The sequence below is a fragment of the Schistocerca serialis genome, chromosome 3, assembly GCF_023864345.2.
Source record: "Schistocerca serialis cubense isolate TAMUIC-IGC-003099 chromosome 3, iqSchSeri2.2, whole genome shotgun sequence".
Taxonomy (NCBI): domain Eukaryota; kingdom Metazoa; phylum Arthropoda; class Insecta; order Orthoptera; family Acrididae; genus Schistocerca; species Schistocerca serialis.
In genome coordinates, this window is record NC_064640.1 from 586,922,033 (window position 1) to 586,943,024 (window position 20,992).

Here is a 20,992-nt window from a genome sequence, read left to right on the forward strand (position 1 = left end):
AAAGGGGTGCACATTGATGTTATATTCCGCTATTGAACACCAGATGCAAATGTTGAACATAAAATTAATTAAGAAAGTGATTTGGGATTTCAACTACCTGATTGAAAACAGATGCAGTCGATTAGCACAAATTTATTTTAACTCACGACCTGCTATCATCACATTACATGACTCTCCTAACAGGCAGTGGGAATAAATTGCGTTTACGTGGAGTAAACCACGATAAATCAAAATTAATTCCTATCGACTGACCCAGACGTAATGCGAAGTGCGAGAAGAATTCTACTATACAAGGCCCATGAAACCCTCGTAGAAACTTTGCTGGCATGATCCAACAAATCAATCAGTGGCCTAACTCAAGCCGGAGCGGCCGCAATATCACTGGATTCAGAATGGCGGGGCGGCGTAGTTGTGCGGACGTTGGCCAGCCTCGTGGTGCTGCAAGGCTGTGCTCGTCGATTTACTCCTAGCTATCTTGCTCAGTACAAAGCTGAACGAAAACTTACTATCTCCAAGCTCAATCGTTCCGTTTGCTAGGTCCTAAACTGCAGACATGCTCTCTCTCTCTCAGGCAAGCTGAGCATAGAACGCCGTGTCCACACTCTTGGCAAGCTGGAAACAGAAGACCTCTACGGAGACTTCTGCCAGTCTGCTCTTCACCTCGGTTTCCTCTCCAGCAAAATCACTTACGCCAATTGCAGCGCCAGTCGCGTTAATTATGCGTCGCTTCCCAGAGCCGGCCAATGCCTGCTCTGGGAAGTGAACAAATTCCCACAAAATTTCCCTTCCTCTCAACTTCTGCTATTTAGCTCCTCCCAGGCCACCCATCAAGGTTAGCGTCTGCGTAAAACACCAGTTTTTCCGAAATTCTGACTCCCAGGAGAGTACTTCAAATTCCTTGGTCCTACGTTCCCATTGGAGGCTGACGTATTTCGTTCTGTCGCTCTTCACTTGATTTACTTCAGACTCTGCGGACCGTGAATTCAGCGTGAAGTTGCTATAGTCACGAACACACATATTTTGGCCTCTGTTGACCGCTCCACTGTAGATTCTACATCTTCATCTACATTTATACTCCGCAATCCACCCAACGGTGTGTGGCGGAGGGCACTTTAAGTGCCACTGTCATAACCTCCCTTTCCTGTTCCAGTCGCGTATGGTTCGCGGGAAGAACGACTGTCTGAAAGCCTCCGTGTGCGCTCTAATCTCTCTAATTTTACATTCGTGATCTCCTTGGGAGGTATAAGTAGGGGGAAGCAATATATTCGATACCTCATCCAGAAACGCACCCTCTCGAAACCTGGCAAGCAAGCTACACCGCGATGGAGAGCGCCTCTCTTGCAGAGTCTGCCACTTGAGTTTGTGAAACATCTCCGTAACGCTATCACGATTACCAAACAACCCTGTGACGAAATGCGCCTTTCTTCTTTGGAATTTCTCTATCTCCTCCGTCAACCCGATCTGGTACGGATCCCACACTGATGAACAATAGTCAAGTGTAGGTCGAACGAGTGTTTTGTAAGCCACCTCCATTGTTGATGGACTACATTTTCTAAGGACTCTCCCAATGACTCTCTACCTTGTACCCGCCTTACCAACAATTAATTTTATATGATCGTTCCACTTCAAATCGTTCCGCACGCATACTCCCAGATATTTTACAGAAGTAACTGCTACCAGTGTTTGTTCCGCTATCATGTAATCATACGATAAAGGATCCTTCTTTCTATGTATTCGCAATACATTACATTTGCAATACATTAGATTTGCGTGGCTTTCTCGCATGTTTCACTGAAAACAGGATGACGGACATTTATCAACAGACGTACCATTTTCCGTTAGCTTCCCAGTACGCCAGCATCGGGTCAACCAGCCCCTCACTGTCACTCATCTTAAAGCAGCTGGATGCCGCGCCCTGTTACAGCTTTCTCAGAGTCTGAGCCGCCCTAAGCGGCCTTTCGTCGCTTCCCTTCGCATGCCGCCACCCGGCCGTGGTCAACTCTGAATACTTCCCTCGGATAACATAGTCTCCAGTAAATTGACCCATTTCCACAAAGTTTTCAAGTCGCGTGAATTACTTTGAAACCATCACCCAACATTAATTATTCCAATACGTCCATACTATACCCTCTACAAGATGCACTGTGCCTTGTCAGTTCAAAATGGTTCAAATGGCTCTGAGCACTATGGGACTTAACTTCTGAGATCATCAGTTCCCTAGAACTTAGAACTACTTAAACCTAACTAACCTAAGGACATCACACACAACCATGCCTGAGGCAGGATTCGAGTCTGCGACCGCAGCGATTGCTCGGTTCCCGACTGTAGCGCCTAGAACCGCTCGGCCACCCCGGCCGACGTGCCTTGTCAGTCATCTTCGTTCAGCCCCATTGTTTGCTCAATATGAATTCGGTGATCTTTAATTACTTCATGTAAGGGGCATAGTTCTATCCATCTTACAACATACCAAACATCTGGGAATAGTTGGAACTTTTTTGGGACATTTCTTCTATATCATCAGTACAATACATCCAAATGAGGCAACAAATATTGTACGAGACACTGCTGACGTGAAAAAACTCAGTACTTGGTTCGATATCCATTCTTCATTCACATATAAAGACAAAATTCTATCCATCAACAGTAGAATCGTAATGGGTGCTGAAATATGGGGTAGCCGTGCAAGGTGGCCTCGTGATTGTGGTTGCCTTGCCACAGTTTGCGTGGCTCCCTCTGTCGGGGGTTCGAGTACTCCCTCGGGCATGGGTGTGTGTGTTGTCTTTATCGTTAGTTGGTTTAAGTAGTATGTAAGTCTTGCGACCTATGACCTAAGCCGTTTGGTCCCTTAGAAATTCACACACATTTGAACATTCGATGACTTCAGCAGTTTGGTCCCATAGGAACTTACCACCAAATGTGAAGGCTCTTCGGAAAATAAGGAAAGATCGGGTGCAAAATGGAAATCACAGTGGAAATCACAACAGTTATCATCAAGTTACCTTGCATTAGGAATGTAGGTACACTCAACGACTGTGATATGACGTTTAAATTTAAGAGCACAGCAATCACCCGCCTTTTCTTTCAGGTGTTATTAGGCAAATCTAGATTCTGGCCAGTGCCTAGCCATTATCAATGCTCTATTTCATAGTATCAATGCATGACCTAGTACGTCAGCCCCCTCTTCGTCAGGCTTGTGTCACTGTTCGTTCAAGACTACTCACTAGTATCAGATCCCTCAGCTGATCAAACAATGGAGACAGGAGTGTTGGAAACGATATGTCGCCACCATTGTAACATGAAACTCTCCTTCCCAGGTTTCAACCATACTCAGACATCTTTGCGGATATCATACCACCACATGTATACCTGGAATTTCCACAAATGGAGCTGTAAATACCGACCCAGACTTAATCACAGACCTCTGTATGTCCCTCTTTTCAGAAATTATTGCAGGAGTCGGCAATTCGGTACAGGATATTAAGTCAAACGCATTTCAGCCGTCTACTTTCAAAATTATTTTATTTGACATCCAGTTTCGGGGATTTTCTACGCCATCTTCAGGCCCCTGCCGACGTGTAGGAAGATTCCATCTTGGTTCTGGTCAAACCACGTGCGGTGGTGTTGGCTCCTTGAGTCTCGGAACCGGAAGATTCCGTCCAAGGACGGTTTTCACCGAGATCACTCCCCCATTGACAACTTGGCACACCTGGAGTCTGCCATCCAGACTGCCTTTTCCCGCCGTCAACACATTGCTGCCTTTTTTGACCTGACGAATGCCTAGGATACCAGTTGGCGACGCCACATCCTCGCTACTCTGCACGAGTTTGGTCTCCAGGTCCCGCTCCCGATTTTCATATGGAACATTTTGTCACTCCACACTTCCAGAGTTGGAGCCGGTGCTTAACACAGTTTGCACCATATCCAAGAGAATGGGGTTCCAAGGGCTCTATACTCATTGCCCCAGTCTTTTTTAGTGGTCCTTAATGGGATCACAGCAGCAGCGCTGTTCTCTTTATCTGCCGGCTTGTATGCTGACGATTTTTGTATTTCTTTCTTCTCCTCTTCTATTGGAGTGGCTGAACGTCGATTGCAGAGAGCCATGCGAAAGGCATGTGCCCTCACACAGGGCTCGGAGTTTTCAACCACCAAGACCTGGGTCTTGCACTTCTGTCGCCATCGTATTGTCCATCTGAATCCAGAACTTTCTTTCTATGGCCAGCTGCATAATGTAGTGGAGACTTATCACTTTTTAGGACCGGACTTGGATGCCCACTTAACTTGGCTTCCCTATTGTAGTTCAAATGGTTCAAATGGCTCTGAGCACTATGGGACTTAACATCTATGGTCATCAGTCCCCTAGAACTTAGAACTACTTAAACCTAACTAACCTAAGGACATCACACAACAGCCAGTCATCCCGAGGCAAAGAAAATCCCTGCCCTCCCCCCCCCCCCCCCCCCACTATCGTAGTCAGCTTAAGGAAATGTGCTGGTAGCATCTTAACATTCCACGATGCCTGAGTCACAATGACTAAGGTGTAGATCGCCCTACACTGTAGCAGCTGTGCAAAGCCTTTGTAGAGTACCGTCTTGAATATGAGAGCCTAGAGTATGGTTTAGCATCGCCCTCAGCATTGCAGGTGCTGGACCCTGCGGAGTTCGACTTGCAACAGGGGTTTTCCGAACGAGACCAGCGAACAGCCTCCTGCTGGAAGCTGGGGTTCCTCCATAGTGGATCAGGTGACAACAACTGCTTGCAAACTATGCCGCCCACATTTGCAGTTCGCCTCAACATTCAAATTACCATCTTCCTTTCCCTAACACGTTGATCCATCCCACGCAGCGGCGGCCCAGATCAGGGATACCGACTACAGTCCATGTCTGGTCCATCTCAGTGACTTCGAGTCTTACACTCTGCCACGTTTCCTTCGGGTCATTTCACTTACACCCGCGTGATCGATGCCTTGGCCACAGCTTCGCCTGGACCAGTTGCGTCCCCCAGAAAACCGAGTTCCCCTTGAGGCAATCCACCTCCAGTTTTTCGCTATTATCGGCGAGTTCCAGGGCTGAGTAATCGCTTCTGTCCGGAAATGCGCTGCTGCTACGATCGCAGGTTCGAATCCTGCCTCGGGCATGGATGTGTGTGATGGCCTTACGTTAGTTAGGTTTAAGTAGTTCTAGGTCTATGAGGCTTATGATCTCAGAAGTTAAGTCCCATTACTTATAGCCATTTTTCAGCTCAGAAATAGTTTACACTGATGGCTCGATGGTCGATGGTCGTGTTGGCTTCGCTTACGCTCACGCTGGACATTCTGAACAGCAGCCCTTGCTGGATGGCTGGGTTTTCACTGCATGCTCTTGAGCATTTAAGCTCCTGCACAGGTAAACCCTTCCTCGCCTGTAGTGTTTCCTTAAGCAGCCTACAAGCTCTTGTCCAGTGCTTCCCTCGTCATCCTTTGGTAATGACTACTCAGCAGTCTTTTTCTGCCCTCAGAAACCATGGGTGTTGAGTGACCTTAATTTTGGCCCCAGGACATTTCGGAATCTAACGAAATGAACTTGCTGTCAGGCTGGTCAAACAGGCTACTAGGCCACGCAGGGTAGGCGCACGGTCTGGGGTTTCTTGCCATGGTGCGGACGGGTCCCTCGTCGGAGGTTCGAGTCTTCCCTCGGGCAAGGGTGTGTGTTGTCCTTAGTGTGAGTTACCGTAAGTTAGGTTAAGTAGTATGTAAGACTGGGGACCGATGGCCTCAGCAGTTTGGTCCCTTAGAAACTTACCACAAATTTACAAACTGCCAGGCTACCGGTAAACCATCTCTGGAGATCGGCACACTGGAGAATGATCTCTGATCAGCTGTGAAGTTTTCGGGACCTTTGATACTGAACGGCACACCCTCAGTCCCACAAATAAACTACGTATCACCAAGGAGACAACGAATGTGTGGAGGTCATCCATACAAGACACTCGCTGGGTCTCCGTTGTCCTCTGCCGCCTCAGCATCGGCCATACTTGACTACTTGGCTGATTCACAGTCACCTCCTCCGTCGCGAGTACCCAACTCAGTGTCGCTGCGGTTCCCACTTGACTGTCGCCTACATCTTGTTGGACTGCCCAGATTTAACCTTCCGACCACATTGCCTACGGTGTTAGGAGACAATGCCTCAATGGCTGATCTAGTTTTATTTTTTCTTCGTGCGGGAGATTTTTATCACACAATCTAAGACTGGGCGTTTGGTCATCTCTTCAGACCTTCACCCTCTCTCCATTTTATCTCTTCCTCACTCTTCCTTTGCTGTTTTTTGGCCTTTTCCCTATAAGTGTTTCTCTATCCTTATCCGTTAGGCTGGAAATTTTAGTGTGTTGCAGAGCAAGCCACTAATGCTTATTTTCCAGAGGGCAACAGATCAGGTGTTGACTTGTAGCCACATAAACTCAAAACGGTAAAATCTGTTTGCCAGAAACTTTTCAATCCAGTCACACAGCTGGTCGGATATTTCGAACGTTCATACTTTTTTTACTAGGCGGCAGTGCGGTACCCTGTCAGGTATCTCCAGCATTCTGGGCCTCGTGAACCAGCAAAGCGGGTTAGGTATCATGATCGTTGTTTTCGGAACCCATTTTGATCTCTACAGAGGACCTTATCAGTCACCAGAAAAGTCATTGTATTAGAGATTAAAACATGTTCCTAAATTTTACAATAGACAAACATGTGAGATGTAGGCCTAGTGTTTCGTGCGTCTGTTGGAGGATCGTTCCTGAAAACATGATGTACGTCTTTTTTCCAATCATTAAGAACGCCTAGTTCCTTCGTGACCTACAGTACACAGATACAAGGAGAGAAAGAAGTTTCTTCGCGTACTCTGCGTAGAGTCGTCTAAGTATCCCGTCAAGGCCTTCCCTTTGCTGAGCAGTTTCAGTTGCTTTTCTGTCCTATAGTCACCTATTTCATTACCAGTGGGTTCGACGATTTAAAAGAGAAACAACTGTGTTATCTTCTTCCGTGAAACAGATTTGGGAAAAGACGGTTAGTACTTCAGTCTCTCCTGTGTCATACTCAGTTTTGATGCCGTTATTGTCACAGAATGTCTAGTTAGATGGTTTCGATTCGTTTCCAGATTTAAAGAGAGATTAAAAACTTTGGATTTTCTGTCGGTTCGGTAAACAAAATTTTACTCCCGAATTCGTTCAACTCTTCATGTATGACTTCCCTAATGCTAATTTTGGCTTAATTTGATTTTTGTTTGTCTGTGAGACTTTGGCCACATTTGAATTTGCCGTGACGCTATCTTTAGTGGTCGTTTTTGTGACCGTATTTCAGTATATTGGGCATAGCTATCTTCGATACATGCATTGAACTGCAGATATTTCTATAAACTCCGCCTGCATTACCGTCTTATCAACGTGTACAGTTCCTCATAAATCTTCTGGGTCTAAATGGTCTTACTTGAACAACACAGCAGAAACACTTGTCCCGATTAGAGCAAAATACCTTCAATCCCACTCCGTCACTTAGCCATCTTCTCAAAGTAATTTTTAGCGGCTCTACGGTGTGGTACGGTATGATATTGCTTACTATATCCAGCAACCACATATCCAGCTTCAAAAGGCGGCTAATGACATATATGCAGAAAAAACTATGTCTGTCTTACCACATTAGAACTAAGTACCCTTTTTTCCAACCAGACATTCGTAATTTCCCAAATTCCGTAGACTGTGCAGTGCATCTGAATTTCTCTCCGTGAGAACTCGCTGTGTCCTATAATCTCACTCGTGTACTCCCAAAGTCATTTTATGTCTCCCACTGTTAGTATTGTTCCCATTCCTTTTAAAAGTAGTGTTATCACTAGCACTATAGCTATTTGCTCTTAAAAAGAACTTTCACAAACTTAGTTTCATATTTTAAGGAGAAAATAGCACACTTCCTATATATCAGCGATCCAAAGACAAAATTTGGGCCACAGTTTGGATAGTAAGCAGTTTATAATCTTTAGAAGGTACAGCTTTTAAACTCTCGCGCGAAACATTGTTCCTCACTTGGTCCGATGCACTGTAACTGACTAATTCCCGAGCTCGAAGTGTGTAGTGGAATGACAACCAGAGCCCTCCTACTCCTGGGATGACGAAACTGAGCAAAAAGAAGGTGGGAGGTGCATTCATCCGCCAAGCAAGCTCTAAAATCATGTTCGGCAACACATGTTATTCAACGTGAAAACTGGTGTGTAATACACTCCTGGAAATGGAAAAAAGAACACATTGACACCGGTGTATCAGACCCACCATATTTGCTCCGGACACTGCGAGAGGGCTGTACAAGCAATGATCACACGCACGGCACAGCGGACACACCAGGAACCGCGGTGTTGGCCGTCGAATGGCGCTAGCTGCGCAGCATTTGTGCACCGCCGCCGTTAGTGTCAGCCAGTTTGCCGTGGCATACGGAGCTCCATCGCAGTCTTTAACACTGGTAGCATGCCGCGACAGCGTGGACGTGAACCGTATGTGCAGTTGACAGACTTTGAGCGAGGGCGTATAGTGGGCATGCGGGAGGCCGGGTGGACGTACCGCCGAATTGCTCAACACGTGGGGCGTGAGGTCTCCACAGTACATCGATGTTGTCGCCAGTGGTCGGCGGAAGGTGCACGTGCCCGTCGACCTGGGACCGGACCGCAGCGACGCACGGATGCACGCCAAGACCGTAGGATCCTACGCAGTGCCGTAGGGGACCGCACCGCCACTTCCCAGCAAATTAGGGACACTGTTGCTCCTGGGGTATCGGCGAGGACCATTCGCAACCGTCTCCATGAAGCTGGCCTACGGTCCCGCACACCGTTAGGCCGTCTTCCGCTCACGCCCCAACATCGTGCAGCCCGCCTCCAGTGGTGTCGCGACAGGCGTGAATGGAGGGACGAATGGAGACGTGTCGTCTTCAGCGATGAGAGTCGCTTCTGCCTTGGTGCCAATGATGGTCGTATGCGTGTTTGGCGCCGTGCAGGTGAGCGCCACAATCAGGACTGCATACGACCGAGGCACACAGGGCCAACACCCGGCATCATGGTGTGGGGAGCGATCTCCTACACTGGCCGTACACCACTGGTGATCGTCGAGGGGACACTGAATAGTGCACGGTACATCCAAACCGTCATCGAACCCATCGTTCTACCATTCCTAGACCGGCAAGGAACTTGCTGTTCCAACAGGACAATGCACGTCCGCATGTATCCCGTGCCACCCAACGTGCTCTAGAAGGTGGAAGTCAACTACCCTGGCCAGCAAGATCTCCGGATCTGTCCCCCATTGAGCATGTTTGGGACTGGATGAAGCGTCGTCTCACGCGGTCTGCACGTCCAGCACGAACGCTGGTCCAACTGAGGCGCCAGGTGGAAATGGCATGGCAAGCCGTTCCACAGGACTACATCCAGCATCTCTACGATCGTCTCCATGGGAGAATAGCAGCCTGCATTGCTGCGAAAGGTGGATATACACTGTACTAGTGCCGACATTGTGCATGCTCTGTTGCCTGTGTCTATGTGCCTGTGGTTCTGTCAGTGTGATCATGTGATGTATCTGACCCCAGGAATGTGTCAATAAAGTTTCCCCTTCCTGGGACAATGAATTCACGGTGTTCTTATTTCAATTTCGAGGAGTGTATTAATACATAAAATACCAACCTCGTGCTCACATATGTTCAAGCCGGCCGCTGTAGCCGAGCGGTGCCAGGCGCTTCAGTCTGGAACCGCGCTGCTGCTACGGTCGCAGGTTCGAATCCTGCCTCGGGCATGGATGTGTGTGATGTCCTTTGGTTAGTTAGGTTTAAGTAGTTCTAAATCTAGGGGAGTGAAGCCCTCAGATGTTAAGTCCCGTAGTGCTTAGAGCCATTTGAACCATTTGAACCTATGTCCAATATTATTCAAACAGTATTCTAGTACTGATATCCTGCCGTTGTATATTGCCTCAAAATCAAAATGAATAAACATAAGTAAATGAAGAATTGGTTCAAATGGCTCTGAGCACGATGGGACTTAACTTCTGAGGTCATCAATCCCCTAGAACTTAGAACTACTTAAACTTAACTAACCTAAGGACATGACACACATCCATGCCCCAGGCAGGATTCGAACCTGCGACCGTAGTGGTCGCGTGGTTCCAGACTGTAGCGCCTAGAACCGCTAGGCTACTCCGGCCGGCCAAAAATGAAGAATTAATATGAACGAAGTTAATGATTTTCTGTTTGTTGCTTGATCATGGACATGACGTTGAAGAATAGCACATCTCCTGCAATGTACTTCATTTTAACAGCATCATCTTTAATATTCAAAGAGCGATGTTAATAATTAAATGCGCTTACGCTACTTCTTTATCGACTGACTCATTCGGTTCAGTGATTTACACTTCATTTATGGTTCAAATGGCTCTCAGCACAATGGGACTTAACTTCTGAGGTCATTAGTCCCCTAGAACTTAGAACTAGTTAAACCTAACTAACCTAAGGACATCACGCAAATCCATGCCCGAGGCAGGATTCGAACCTGCGACCGTAGCGGTCACGCGGTTCCAGACTGCAGCGCCTAGAACCGCATGGCCACTTCGGCCGGCACTTCATTTATGAATCTCAACACAAAAATGTTCAAAGGAAACAGATCTCTGGTGGAACTAGGCACTTAACAGTAATTCAGAAACCTCCGACTCGCTCCTCCGTACCGTAATTGGCGATCGAGGACTAGGTGGCTGCTATGATGAGGAGCGAGTGACAGGCGATGCGCGATCATGTTTAAAACCTATAATTTCAGAAGGTCATAACTGCGTACTGTCAGAATTAGGGCCCAAATTTTCGTGCAGAGGTGATTTGTGGGACTAATATCTGACATGTGTTCTTTTTTCTCCTTAAAATTGATGTCAGACTGGTTATGTTTTCTAGTTAAACAGTAAACTTGTCCCTAATGGTAACATACCGTCACATTTTGTTTCAAATCATTTTTTATTCTATTAATCCATTCATTACATTTCATTATATTAAAATTATTATAATTCCATACCTAAGTGGGATGTACACTGATGAGCCAAAACGTTTTGACCACCTTTTTTTCTCCGTCTTTGGATCGAAATATACCACTGATTCTGCGTATCAAGGATCCGAAAGTTTGTTAGTAGGTTCTTGCAGATATGAGGAATTAGTCTACGCACAGGTCATGTAACGAGTAAATAACAGGCCACTGATTTGCGTACGTGTGATGGTGCCCGGCAGCGATTCAGATGGGTTCCATAGGATTTACATTAGTAGAGTTTGGTTTCCAATAGATTAACGTGAGTTCACGATAATGCTCTTCAAACCACTGTAGCACGGTTGTTGCACCGTGACACGGACAGTTATACTATTGAAAGATGCCCGGAACGTTTTATTAATTCTGAAAGATGACATCGCCATCGGGGGAGACATCAAGCATCGAGGGACGCAGGTGGTTCGCAACTGTCAGGGTGTGTTTGACTACTACCACAGGTCCCATGCAAGCGCAGGAGAATGTCTCCTAGTACATACTTGAAACGTCCCCTTAGAAAAATTAATTAATTACTGTGCTGATAAACCTCTTACGTTATTTGCTTTTCAAACAGCTGAGCAAAACTGAACGTTCTCAGACATTACTCTCTTTACTTATTCTGATCAACACTAAACTCACACACAATATTTTTAGCGCAACGCAATCTGACTTTCAATAATCCCTACAAAAGAATGGCCCTGACTAACATTAACCTATACCTTTCACAAATCACTTACCTCACAAAAATCTTCGTTACTCGAACTACTGCAATTCAGCGAGCGCCACTACTGCCAGCTAAATAAAAGATTCAAACTACTGAAGGCACTAGCTACTGATAGGCATAGATAGCAAATGAAAGATTTTGATAGACAACAAACAATGCATTTACCTTAACAGTGTTCAAAAGTCATAATACAGTATATATAGCACTTCACGACATCCAGTCTTACACATTTACTGTCTCTGATGGACACACGTCCAGATCATCCGCTCTCAAAATTCCGCCATCTTTCTCCCCACATCCACCACTGCTGGCGGCTCACCTCCAACTGCGCAACGCTACGCGCTGTTAACAGCCAGCTGCCTAACACTACAATGGCAGACAACAATGCAAACTAGCCACAGACTGCACACAGCACAGCCAGTGATTTTCATACAGAGCGCTACGTGGCGTTACCAATAAGAAAACCTAAAGAGCCTACTTACAAACTGCTTCTCCGACTAGCCTGCGACCATATGACCCTGCACGTTTCGACCTGCCGTTCACCTCGATGACGGTGGATGTGGAGATGACAACCGACTTAGAGTAGCAAAAATGTGATTCACTCGAAGAACAGACACCTTTCCATTCATTGGCGGTTGAATGTCGACGGTCACGTGTGAGTACTGCAGTCATAACTGATGATGTCGTTGGGTCAACACGTAAACACGTAGTGGTGGTCTGCTGCGGAGCTCTATGTTCAACAATGTACGATGAACTGTGTGCCCCGAAACACTTGTGCGTGCACTGGCAATGTGTTCTTTCGGCAGAGATGTCACAGATCACCATATACCCTACATTACAAAGCAGAAAGCCTCCGAAACTCACGTTCTGTGGAGAGTGGTGGTCGTCCAACTATTTAGCACCCAAAAGTGTCTTCGTTGTCCTTCCTGCTCTTTCCGTGGATGCTCACGACAACAGCACGTAAACATTCGACAAGCTTCGCCGTTTTTGAGATAAATTACTGGCCATTAAAATTCGTACATTAAGAAGAAATGCAGATGATAAACGAGTATTCATTGGACAAATATATTGTACTAGAACTGACATGTGATTACATTTTCACGCAGTTTGGGTGCACAGATCCTGAGAAATCAGTACCCAGAACAACCACCTCTGGCCGTAATTTCGGCCTTGATACGCCCGGTCATTGAGTCAAACAGAGCTTGGATGGCGTGTACAGGTAAAGCTGCCCATTCAGCTTCAACACGATACCACAGTTCATCAAGAGTAGTGATAGGCGTATTGTGACGAGCCAGTTGCTCGGCCACCATTGACCATACGTTTTCAATTGGTGAGAGATTTGGAGAAAGTGCTGGCCAGGGCAGCAGTCGAACATTTTCCGTATCCAGAAAGGCACGTACAGGACCTGCAACATCCGGTCGTGCATTATCCTGCTGAAATGTAGGGTTTCGCAGGGATCGAATGAATGGTAGAGCCACGGGTCGTAACACATCTGAAATGTAACGTCCACTGTTCAAAGTTCTGTCAATGCGAACAAGAGGTGACCGAGAGGTGTAACCAATGGCACCCCATACCATCACGCAGGGTGATACGCCGTTATGTCGATGACGAATACACGGTTCCAATATGCGTTCACCGCGATGTCGCCAAACACGGATGCGATCGTCATGATGCTGTAGACATAACCGGGATTCATCCGGAAAAATGACGTTTTGCCATTCGTGCACCCAGGTTCGTCGTTGAGTACACCATCGCAGGCGCTCCTGTCCGTGATGCAGCGTCGAGGGTAACCGCAGCCATGGTCTCCGAGCTGATAGTACATGCTGCTGAAAACGTCATTGAACTGTTCGTGCCGATGGTTGTTGTCTTGCAAACGTCCCCATCTGTTGACTCAGGGATCGAGACGTGGCTGCACGATCCGTTACAGCCATGCGGATAAGATGCCTGTCATCTCGACTGCTAGTGATACGAGGCCGTTGGGATCCAGCACGGCGTTCCGTATTACCCTCCTGAACCCACGGATTCCATATTCTGCTAACAGTCAATGGATCTCGACCAACAATGTCGCTATACGATAAGCCGCAATCGCGATAGGCTACAATCCGACCTTTATCAAAGTCGGAAACGTGATGGTACGCGTTTCTCCTCCTTACACGATGCATCACAACAACGTTTCACCAGCGAACGCCGGTTAACTGCTGTTTGTGTATGAGAAATCAGTGGGAAACTTTCCTCATGTCAGTACGTTGTAGGTGTCGCCACCGGCGCCACCCTTGTGTGAATGCTCTGAAAAGCTAATCTTTGCATATCACAGCATCTTCTTCCTGTCGGTTAAATTTCGCGTCTGTAGCTTGTTATCTTCGTGTTGTAGCAATTTTTATGGCCAGTAGTGTACTTGTTCACAAGCTTTGCGTAATAATAATTTGCACTTCGCCGAAGTCACTTATATCAGTCGGTTTCCCCATTTGCAGCCGGTATTTGGGCTATCTGCTGCACATACATACTTCTGTTACCGTCTCATGTATCCACAACGCCACCAACGGCATCAAACGTTGCGGTGGGCAGTGGTCATAATGTTTTGCCTGATGACTGTAAACAGTGTTATGTGTGTAGAAGCCTGGTCTGATGTAAAGGAGAGTCTGAAGGCACTTTTCTGATCATGCCAAATAAATAAATAAATTAAAAATGGCTTGGCTCTGAGCACTATGCGACGTAACTTCTGAGGTCATCAGTCGCCTAGAGCTTAGAACTAATTAAACCAAACTAACCTAAGGACATCACACACATCCATGCCCGAGGCAGGATTCGAACCTGCGACCGTAGCGGTCGCTTGGTTGCAGACTGTAGTGCCTAGAACCGCACGGCCACTACGACCGGCTAATGAAAATAAATCGAAGATACTCTGACGTGATGTGAAATCACAAAAAAAGTTCAGAAAAGGTGAACGTCGGAGTGTCGTGACAAATTATAATCTTTACTTAACCTGGGTTTCCAATTTTCTTAAATTAAATCAGTGAAGATGCTGATGCTTAAATAAAACTCTTCTCTGTGTTACGTATAAAACAACTAAAATTTTTCTATGATTTTTAGCTTAATTGAAAAAGACCACAAACTTGATTGTGTTTTGATTCTTGTGCTTAACGTCCCTTTTGCATATTCATTTTTACCTTAGACGTGATGCTACCTCTGAGTTTCGTTGATAACTATCTGTAGGATAAAATGAGTTAAAACTTAGATAAAATGTAAACGATCACGGTTTGTCATAGCTGCAACATCAGTGTTTCTCTTCTTTCAAATTCCTACACTCTTACTGCTTTATTCTCCCTCCCCCCCCCCCCCCCTCTCTCTCTCTCTCTCTCTCGCTTTTCGTTTATAGTTATATTCCGTTATCCTCCGGAACCAGTAAGTTTTCTGTTTACGTCTTTCAACCTGACTCATACTTTCATAGCCATTTTCATTTTCTACTATTAGTTCGAGTCACTACAACCATGCCGGCCGGTGTGGCCGTGCGGTTCTAGGCGCTTCAGTCTGGAACTGCGTGACCGCTACGGTCGCAGGTTCGAATCCTGCTTCAGGCATGGATCTGTGTGATGTCCTTACGTTAGTTAGGTTTCAGTAGTTCTAAGTTCTAGGGGACAGATAACCACAGATGTTAAGCCCCATAGTGCTCAGAGCCATTTGAACCATTTGAACTACAACCATGGGAAAAGCACCACTGGGAAACCGATTTGGGGGAAGACCGTGGCTTACTCTGCCACTAAATTAAATTCATTGAATATTATCCAGGATAAAATCATGAAATGTTATCAGTGAACACTGTTCGTAGATGCCGAACGTGCAATGTAATCAGTGTTGTCTGTAGCTCCATGGCAGGATAAGCACTTCCCTATACCAGATCCGATCCCCCTTGTTAGTATTCCTATGTACTCAGGAAAAGTGCACGGTTTTAGTATTTGAAAGTAATGGGAGAAACACAAGTGACAACGTAGATCTGTTATTTGCGAATAAATTCGTATGGTTCGCTTATCGTACTTATTATAGTTTTATTACGACGTTTGGGCTACTGCTGTCACTAGAAAAAGACTTAGAACTCGTAAACAAATTCCGGTGTTGACAGCAGTAAAAATTATGCCTGGTTAGACATAGGTTTTGTGGCAGCTGAAACTGAAGTTAGTATTATGACTTCTATGTTTTGATCTGATAATAGCACTAATCAAGACGTTGTAACTGTTGTGTACAGCTTCATACCCAACTGTAAGGAGATGTGAGTTACAGAGTGGGGAGGCAACTGTCGACGTAGGAAAACTGGAAAGAAGCAGTAATGATTAGCGAACATTTTAACACAGTCAAAAGGGGATTTAATTGTATATCTCATTAAAAATAATACAGCAAGAGACAGAGTCTAGTTCTCAATGTCAACAAGGAAGATGCCCTATGAACTAAACCACAAAAGAGGCAGCTGGAGCAGCGATTAGACGGCGTCGGCATAGCATCATATAGCGAAAATGTTATACGTGCGTGTTGTGTTTGATGAGTGGCTCCTACCAACCATTCTATATTGCCGCTCATAGCCCAGAGTCACGGTAGGTGTGGCTCAATGGGCGCACACGATTGGGTCCACCAGGTCCCGCGTCTGACGTAAACTTGCTATTCCATTGCCAGCTTTGACGCACGTCGGGTGGTATCAGTGTGTGCTGTCACAACAATAAACAAAAAATTCAGTACGTGATCTAGACGGTTTTCTTTGCAAAACTCCACCATGGTTGCAGACTTACAGTATTAAAGGGATTTATTTCATTTGTTAATTACTAGGTTTGCCTCAAAACTGGGGGCGAGCTTAGAAAGACTAATGTTTAAAGCCACTTCTTAAAGCAACCTGAAGATTCGGGTTGAAATCCCATCCCAGTAAAAATTTTCATGTGACGCAATATTCATTACGTTGAAAGATGGTCGCTATATGCGCAGTATTGTTGTCTGGCCAGGACGTAGCTGGCATGGACCAGTCGTGCCTGCACGAGGGCCTGCCCGCCGTGCCCGGGGGGCTGCCGCTGCTGGCGGTCCACGCGGCCGTGGACGGCGTCATGCTGCTGCTCATGCTGGCGACGAACGCGTCGATCGTGGCGGCCATCGTCCGCCAGCGCCGCCGCCTCGCCGGCGTCTCCCTGTCGGCGCGCTTCGCCGCCAACCTCGCGGCAGCGGACGCGTTCGTCGGCGCTGCCACCGTCTTCTACCTGTCCTACCGCTACGTGTGCGCCTCGAGGGTGGGGCTCGGTGGCTACAAGTACACGTGCGTGTTACGCTTCGTGGTCGTCAGCAGTGCCCACATGACCTCGGCCTACAGCCTCGTGGCCATAGCTGTCGACCGCTACATCGCAGTTGTGCACGCACTCCGCTACAAGGAAATCATGAACGTCAGGTACGTGTAAAACTCTAGAGCCCGACGCACTCAGTCGGTGATTTTTATTTACCTATTATCAACACTGTTCAGCCAAAACTTCATGACCACTTAAGAGTACAGCAACCGTATGCAGAATATCTGAATTAAAAACAGTCTTCGTTGCAATTAATTTTTGAATAACAACGCGTTTCGCAGTACAGCGGAATGAGGTTGCATACAATGTCTGCTGAGGATGCACATAGGTGGGGCTCAAAGTAGTTAACAAACAGTCAGTATATTCAATGCTTACAAAAAAAGATCTAACAATAGTTGATTGGCTATAATGAAAGCAAGCGATTACAATTAATCAGACCAAAATCTCCCCTAACGAACTTTAAAATTATTCCAAGTAGATAAAAAAGTAACATCAGTCCTAACTAAATGAAACTGTAAGGTAACCTCCAAACATGGACGTCAACCCGATGACTAGGGATAAAAAAAGTTATTAAAACACCAGGTCCCTACCCGACTTTAAAAATATGTTGTTTAGGAATAAAACATTCAGAGGCAGGGAGAAGGGCTGATGAGAAAATAGGTGAAACCGAAATGTAACCCATTAAAAGAGCATAACGAAATTTATGTAGAAGCTTAAAAAATCGACATGATTGAGTGTTAATAGCCTTGGTTCCTAACCAGTGAGCTGATAATTCAGCAATAATTCGTCGACCGTACACATATGTTTAAGGATTTCCAACTCTTGCAGCAATTCAGCCCGTGGTTACACGATTTATTAGTTATTTCTGACTAGGTCCCAGCGAGTTCGTCTTATGCGACTGGTGCTTCAGTATAACGCAGAGCTGTTTTATGGTTTCTAAGATGTTGTAAAAGGAAAAGGTCTCTGCGTGTTCATCTCATTCGATGTGTGTTTCAGTATAGCACAGAGACATTTTTTAGTTTTTATACGTTGTAAAAGGAAAATTTTGGGATTAGTAACAGCTCCTTACTCACATTTAGAATTGTGAAGCCAGGACAGTACCTTACTTTTTCATTATTTTGTTGTTGTTGTTGTGGTCTTCAGTCCTGAAACTCGTTTGATGCCGCTCTCCATGCTACTCTATCCTGTGCAAGCTTCGTCATCTCCCAGTACCTACTGCCGCATACATCCTTCTGAATCTGCTTTGTGTAGTCATCTCTTGGTCTCCCTCTACGATTTTTACCCTCCACGCTGCCCTCCAGTACTAAATTGGTGATCCCTTGATGCCTCAGAATATGTCCTACTAACCGGTCCCTTATTTTTGTCAAGTTGTGCCACATACTCCTCTTCTCCCCAATTCTATTCAATACTTCATCATTAGTTATGTGACCTACCCATCTAATCTTCAGCATTCTTCTGTAGTACCACATTTCTAAAGCTTCTATTCTCTTCTTGTCCAAACTGTTTATCGTCCATGTTTCACTACCATACATGGCTACACTCCAGACAAATACTTTCAGAAACGACTTCCTGACATTGAAATCTATACTCAATGTTAACAATTTCTTCTTCTTCAGAAACGCTTTCCTTGTCATTGCCAGTCTACATTTTATATCCTCTCTACTTCGACCATCATCAGTTATTTTGCTCCCCAAATAGCAAAACTTCTGTACTACTTTAAGTGTCTCATTTCCTAATCTATCCCCATACATGCCTCATGAAAGCTAAACGCGTCGTTAATGAAAACATTAATTATTTTTAATTCAAAAACTACGACTACTTTCTTACCAGAGTGTGTGTCTACCTTTAGAATGCAATACAGCTGCCATTCTGCGTGGCATGAATTCAACAACTGATGTTGATACAGAGTAAGTGTTTAAGCAGACCACAATGGTGCGGCCATCAGTCTCCTACTCAGCCCGCAAGACAAGCAAGTGTAACCAGTCTTTCTGTGGATAAATTCTGCATACAAGTGTGAGAAAGTATTATAAATGTAGGCATAGAATGTAACTAAGGTGTAACATGGTAAACAGCTTTGTATTGACTTAGCGGGACGTAGGAAACCGCCTAAAAACCACAACGATGCGCGCCAGCAAACACACACCTCTTCTTAGTCCGGGTAGATACGATCAGGAAGCGGTCGCGTTAACACGTGCAGCTACCCGGGCGGCTGATTCGACAACTCCTTGGTAGTTTTGTGGAGGTATGTTTCACCGGACGTCTATGCACAGGTCATGCAATTCCCGTAAATTACCGACCGGTAGTTTGTATGCACAGAGCTGGCTCCCGACAGCAATACAGTCGTTTCCGATGCTGTTATGGTCAGATGAATTACGTGACCAGAAATCAACACGAATTCACTATCACTCCCCACATACTTCTGTAACACAGTTCTGACCTTGTTAAACAGATATTCATCCTGCTGGAAGATGTTATCGTCATCGAGAAACACATCAAGCACGATGGGATTGAAGTGGACTGCTGTAATGTTCATGTAGACCACAGTTGTCACGATACATTTGATTGCTACCACAGCAGAAGACTCTCCCCACCGGCCTGCGTCTGTAGCACAGTGCATGTTTAGAAGACCTCTTCGCCTCGATGGAGTATCCTGGAACGGCTATTGATCTGTTGTAACTAGAAACTTAATTTATCCGATCAGGTGACAAGTTTACACTGATCTTAGGTCCTTTTGGATCATCTTGCGCTTATTAGGATCGATATCGACGTTTGTAGGTGAATCAACATAGGAACGTGGCCGCGCGGAGTGGCCGTGCGGTTAGACGCGCCATGCCACGGATTGCGCGGTCCCTCCCACCGGAGGTTCGAGTCCTCCCGCGGGCGTGGTTGTATGTGTTGTTCTTAGCATAGATTAGTTTAAGTAGTGTGTAAGTCTAGGGACTGATGATCTCAGCATCCTGGTCCCTTAGGAATTCACACACATTTCAACATAGAAACATGTAGGTGTCGTCTACCCTGGAGCTCCACATTTAACAATGTACACTGAACAGTTTAGTCCGAAACACTTTTGCCTGCGCCAGTATTGCACTCTGTCGTCAGATTTGTCATAAACCGCCGCTTGTTGTGCTTTAAAGATTGAGCAAGCTCTGTTTCTATTGTGAGGCGTGAAAGTCTAACTCCTTTTCGTCTACTCATAGTTGCAGCATCCTTCAACCACTCTATAAAGACGCACACGATAGCAGCACACGAGCGGCAGACCAATTTCACCTTTTTCGAAATGCTCGTTTCGAGGATGTAGGCTATAGCAATTAGCCCTTTGTCAAAGTTACTTATATCACTGTGTTTCATCATTTGTGACCCATGACTTAGCTAGAAATCTCTCATTCGTCTCTGCACTGCTTACACATAGGTAATAGGTATAAGTGCATGTATTTCTATTGGTGACAAAAGACGGTGTAGTGATCAGCATAACATCAGTATTTATGTCATTTGCAGACTAATAATTAGAGCATTAGAAGCCATATACTTTTAGATTGGTTAGTACCATCAAGGGCATGCCATCAGTGCATATTTATTCCTGGGCAGCAGGTCAGATGTTGAAGTGACGACGGGTGGACATAAAACAGTTACACTATACTCACCGGCACTGCGACCACGCAGAAGAAAATCAGATCGTAAGGTTCGTGGCGTGCTTGTGGGAAGATCGTTGCACGCAGAGGAAAAAATCAACCAGAACACAGATGTGAGTACATATTAAGGTACCACATATAAAATTATCTGCCCTTACACCCGTTACGACCTACATATTGTCGGTACTGCGTTACATGCGCACAATGGCATTCGATCTTGCAGTGAATGGCGTTCATAATTCTTTGGCTCGTCAGTGTAAACCCATTGTCTTTTTATGTATGCAGCCTGCATTT

The 20,992-nt window shown here is 45.7% G+C and overlaps 1 protein-coding gene across 4 annotated transcripts in view; it reads left to right on the top strand.

Moving 5' to 3' along the window:
- The window catches only part of LOC126470475 (adenosine receptor A1-like), a 184,767-nt gene that overhangs the window by 109,090 nt on the left and 54,685 nt on the right, over positions 1-20,992 (top strand). For all 4 annotated transcript variants that reach the window (XM_050098339.1, XM_050098342.1, XM_050098341.1 and 1 more), the window contains exon 2: positions 16,740-17,173. In XM_050098339.1, coding sequence (XP_049954296.1) covers positions 16,740-17,173 — 434 coding nt within the window. The remainder of the gene's footprint in view (positions 1-16,739; positions 17,174-20,992) is intronic.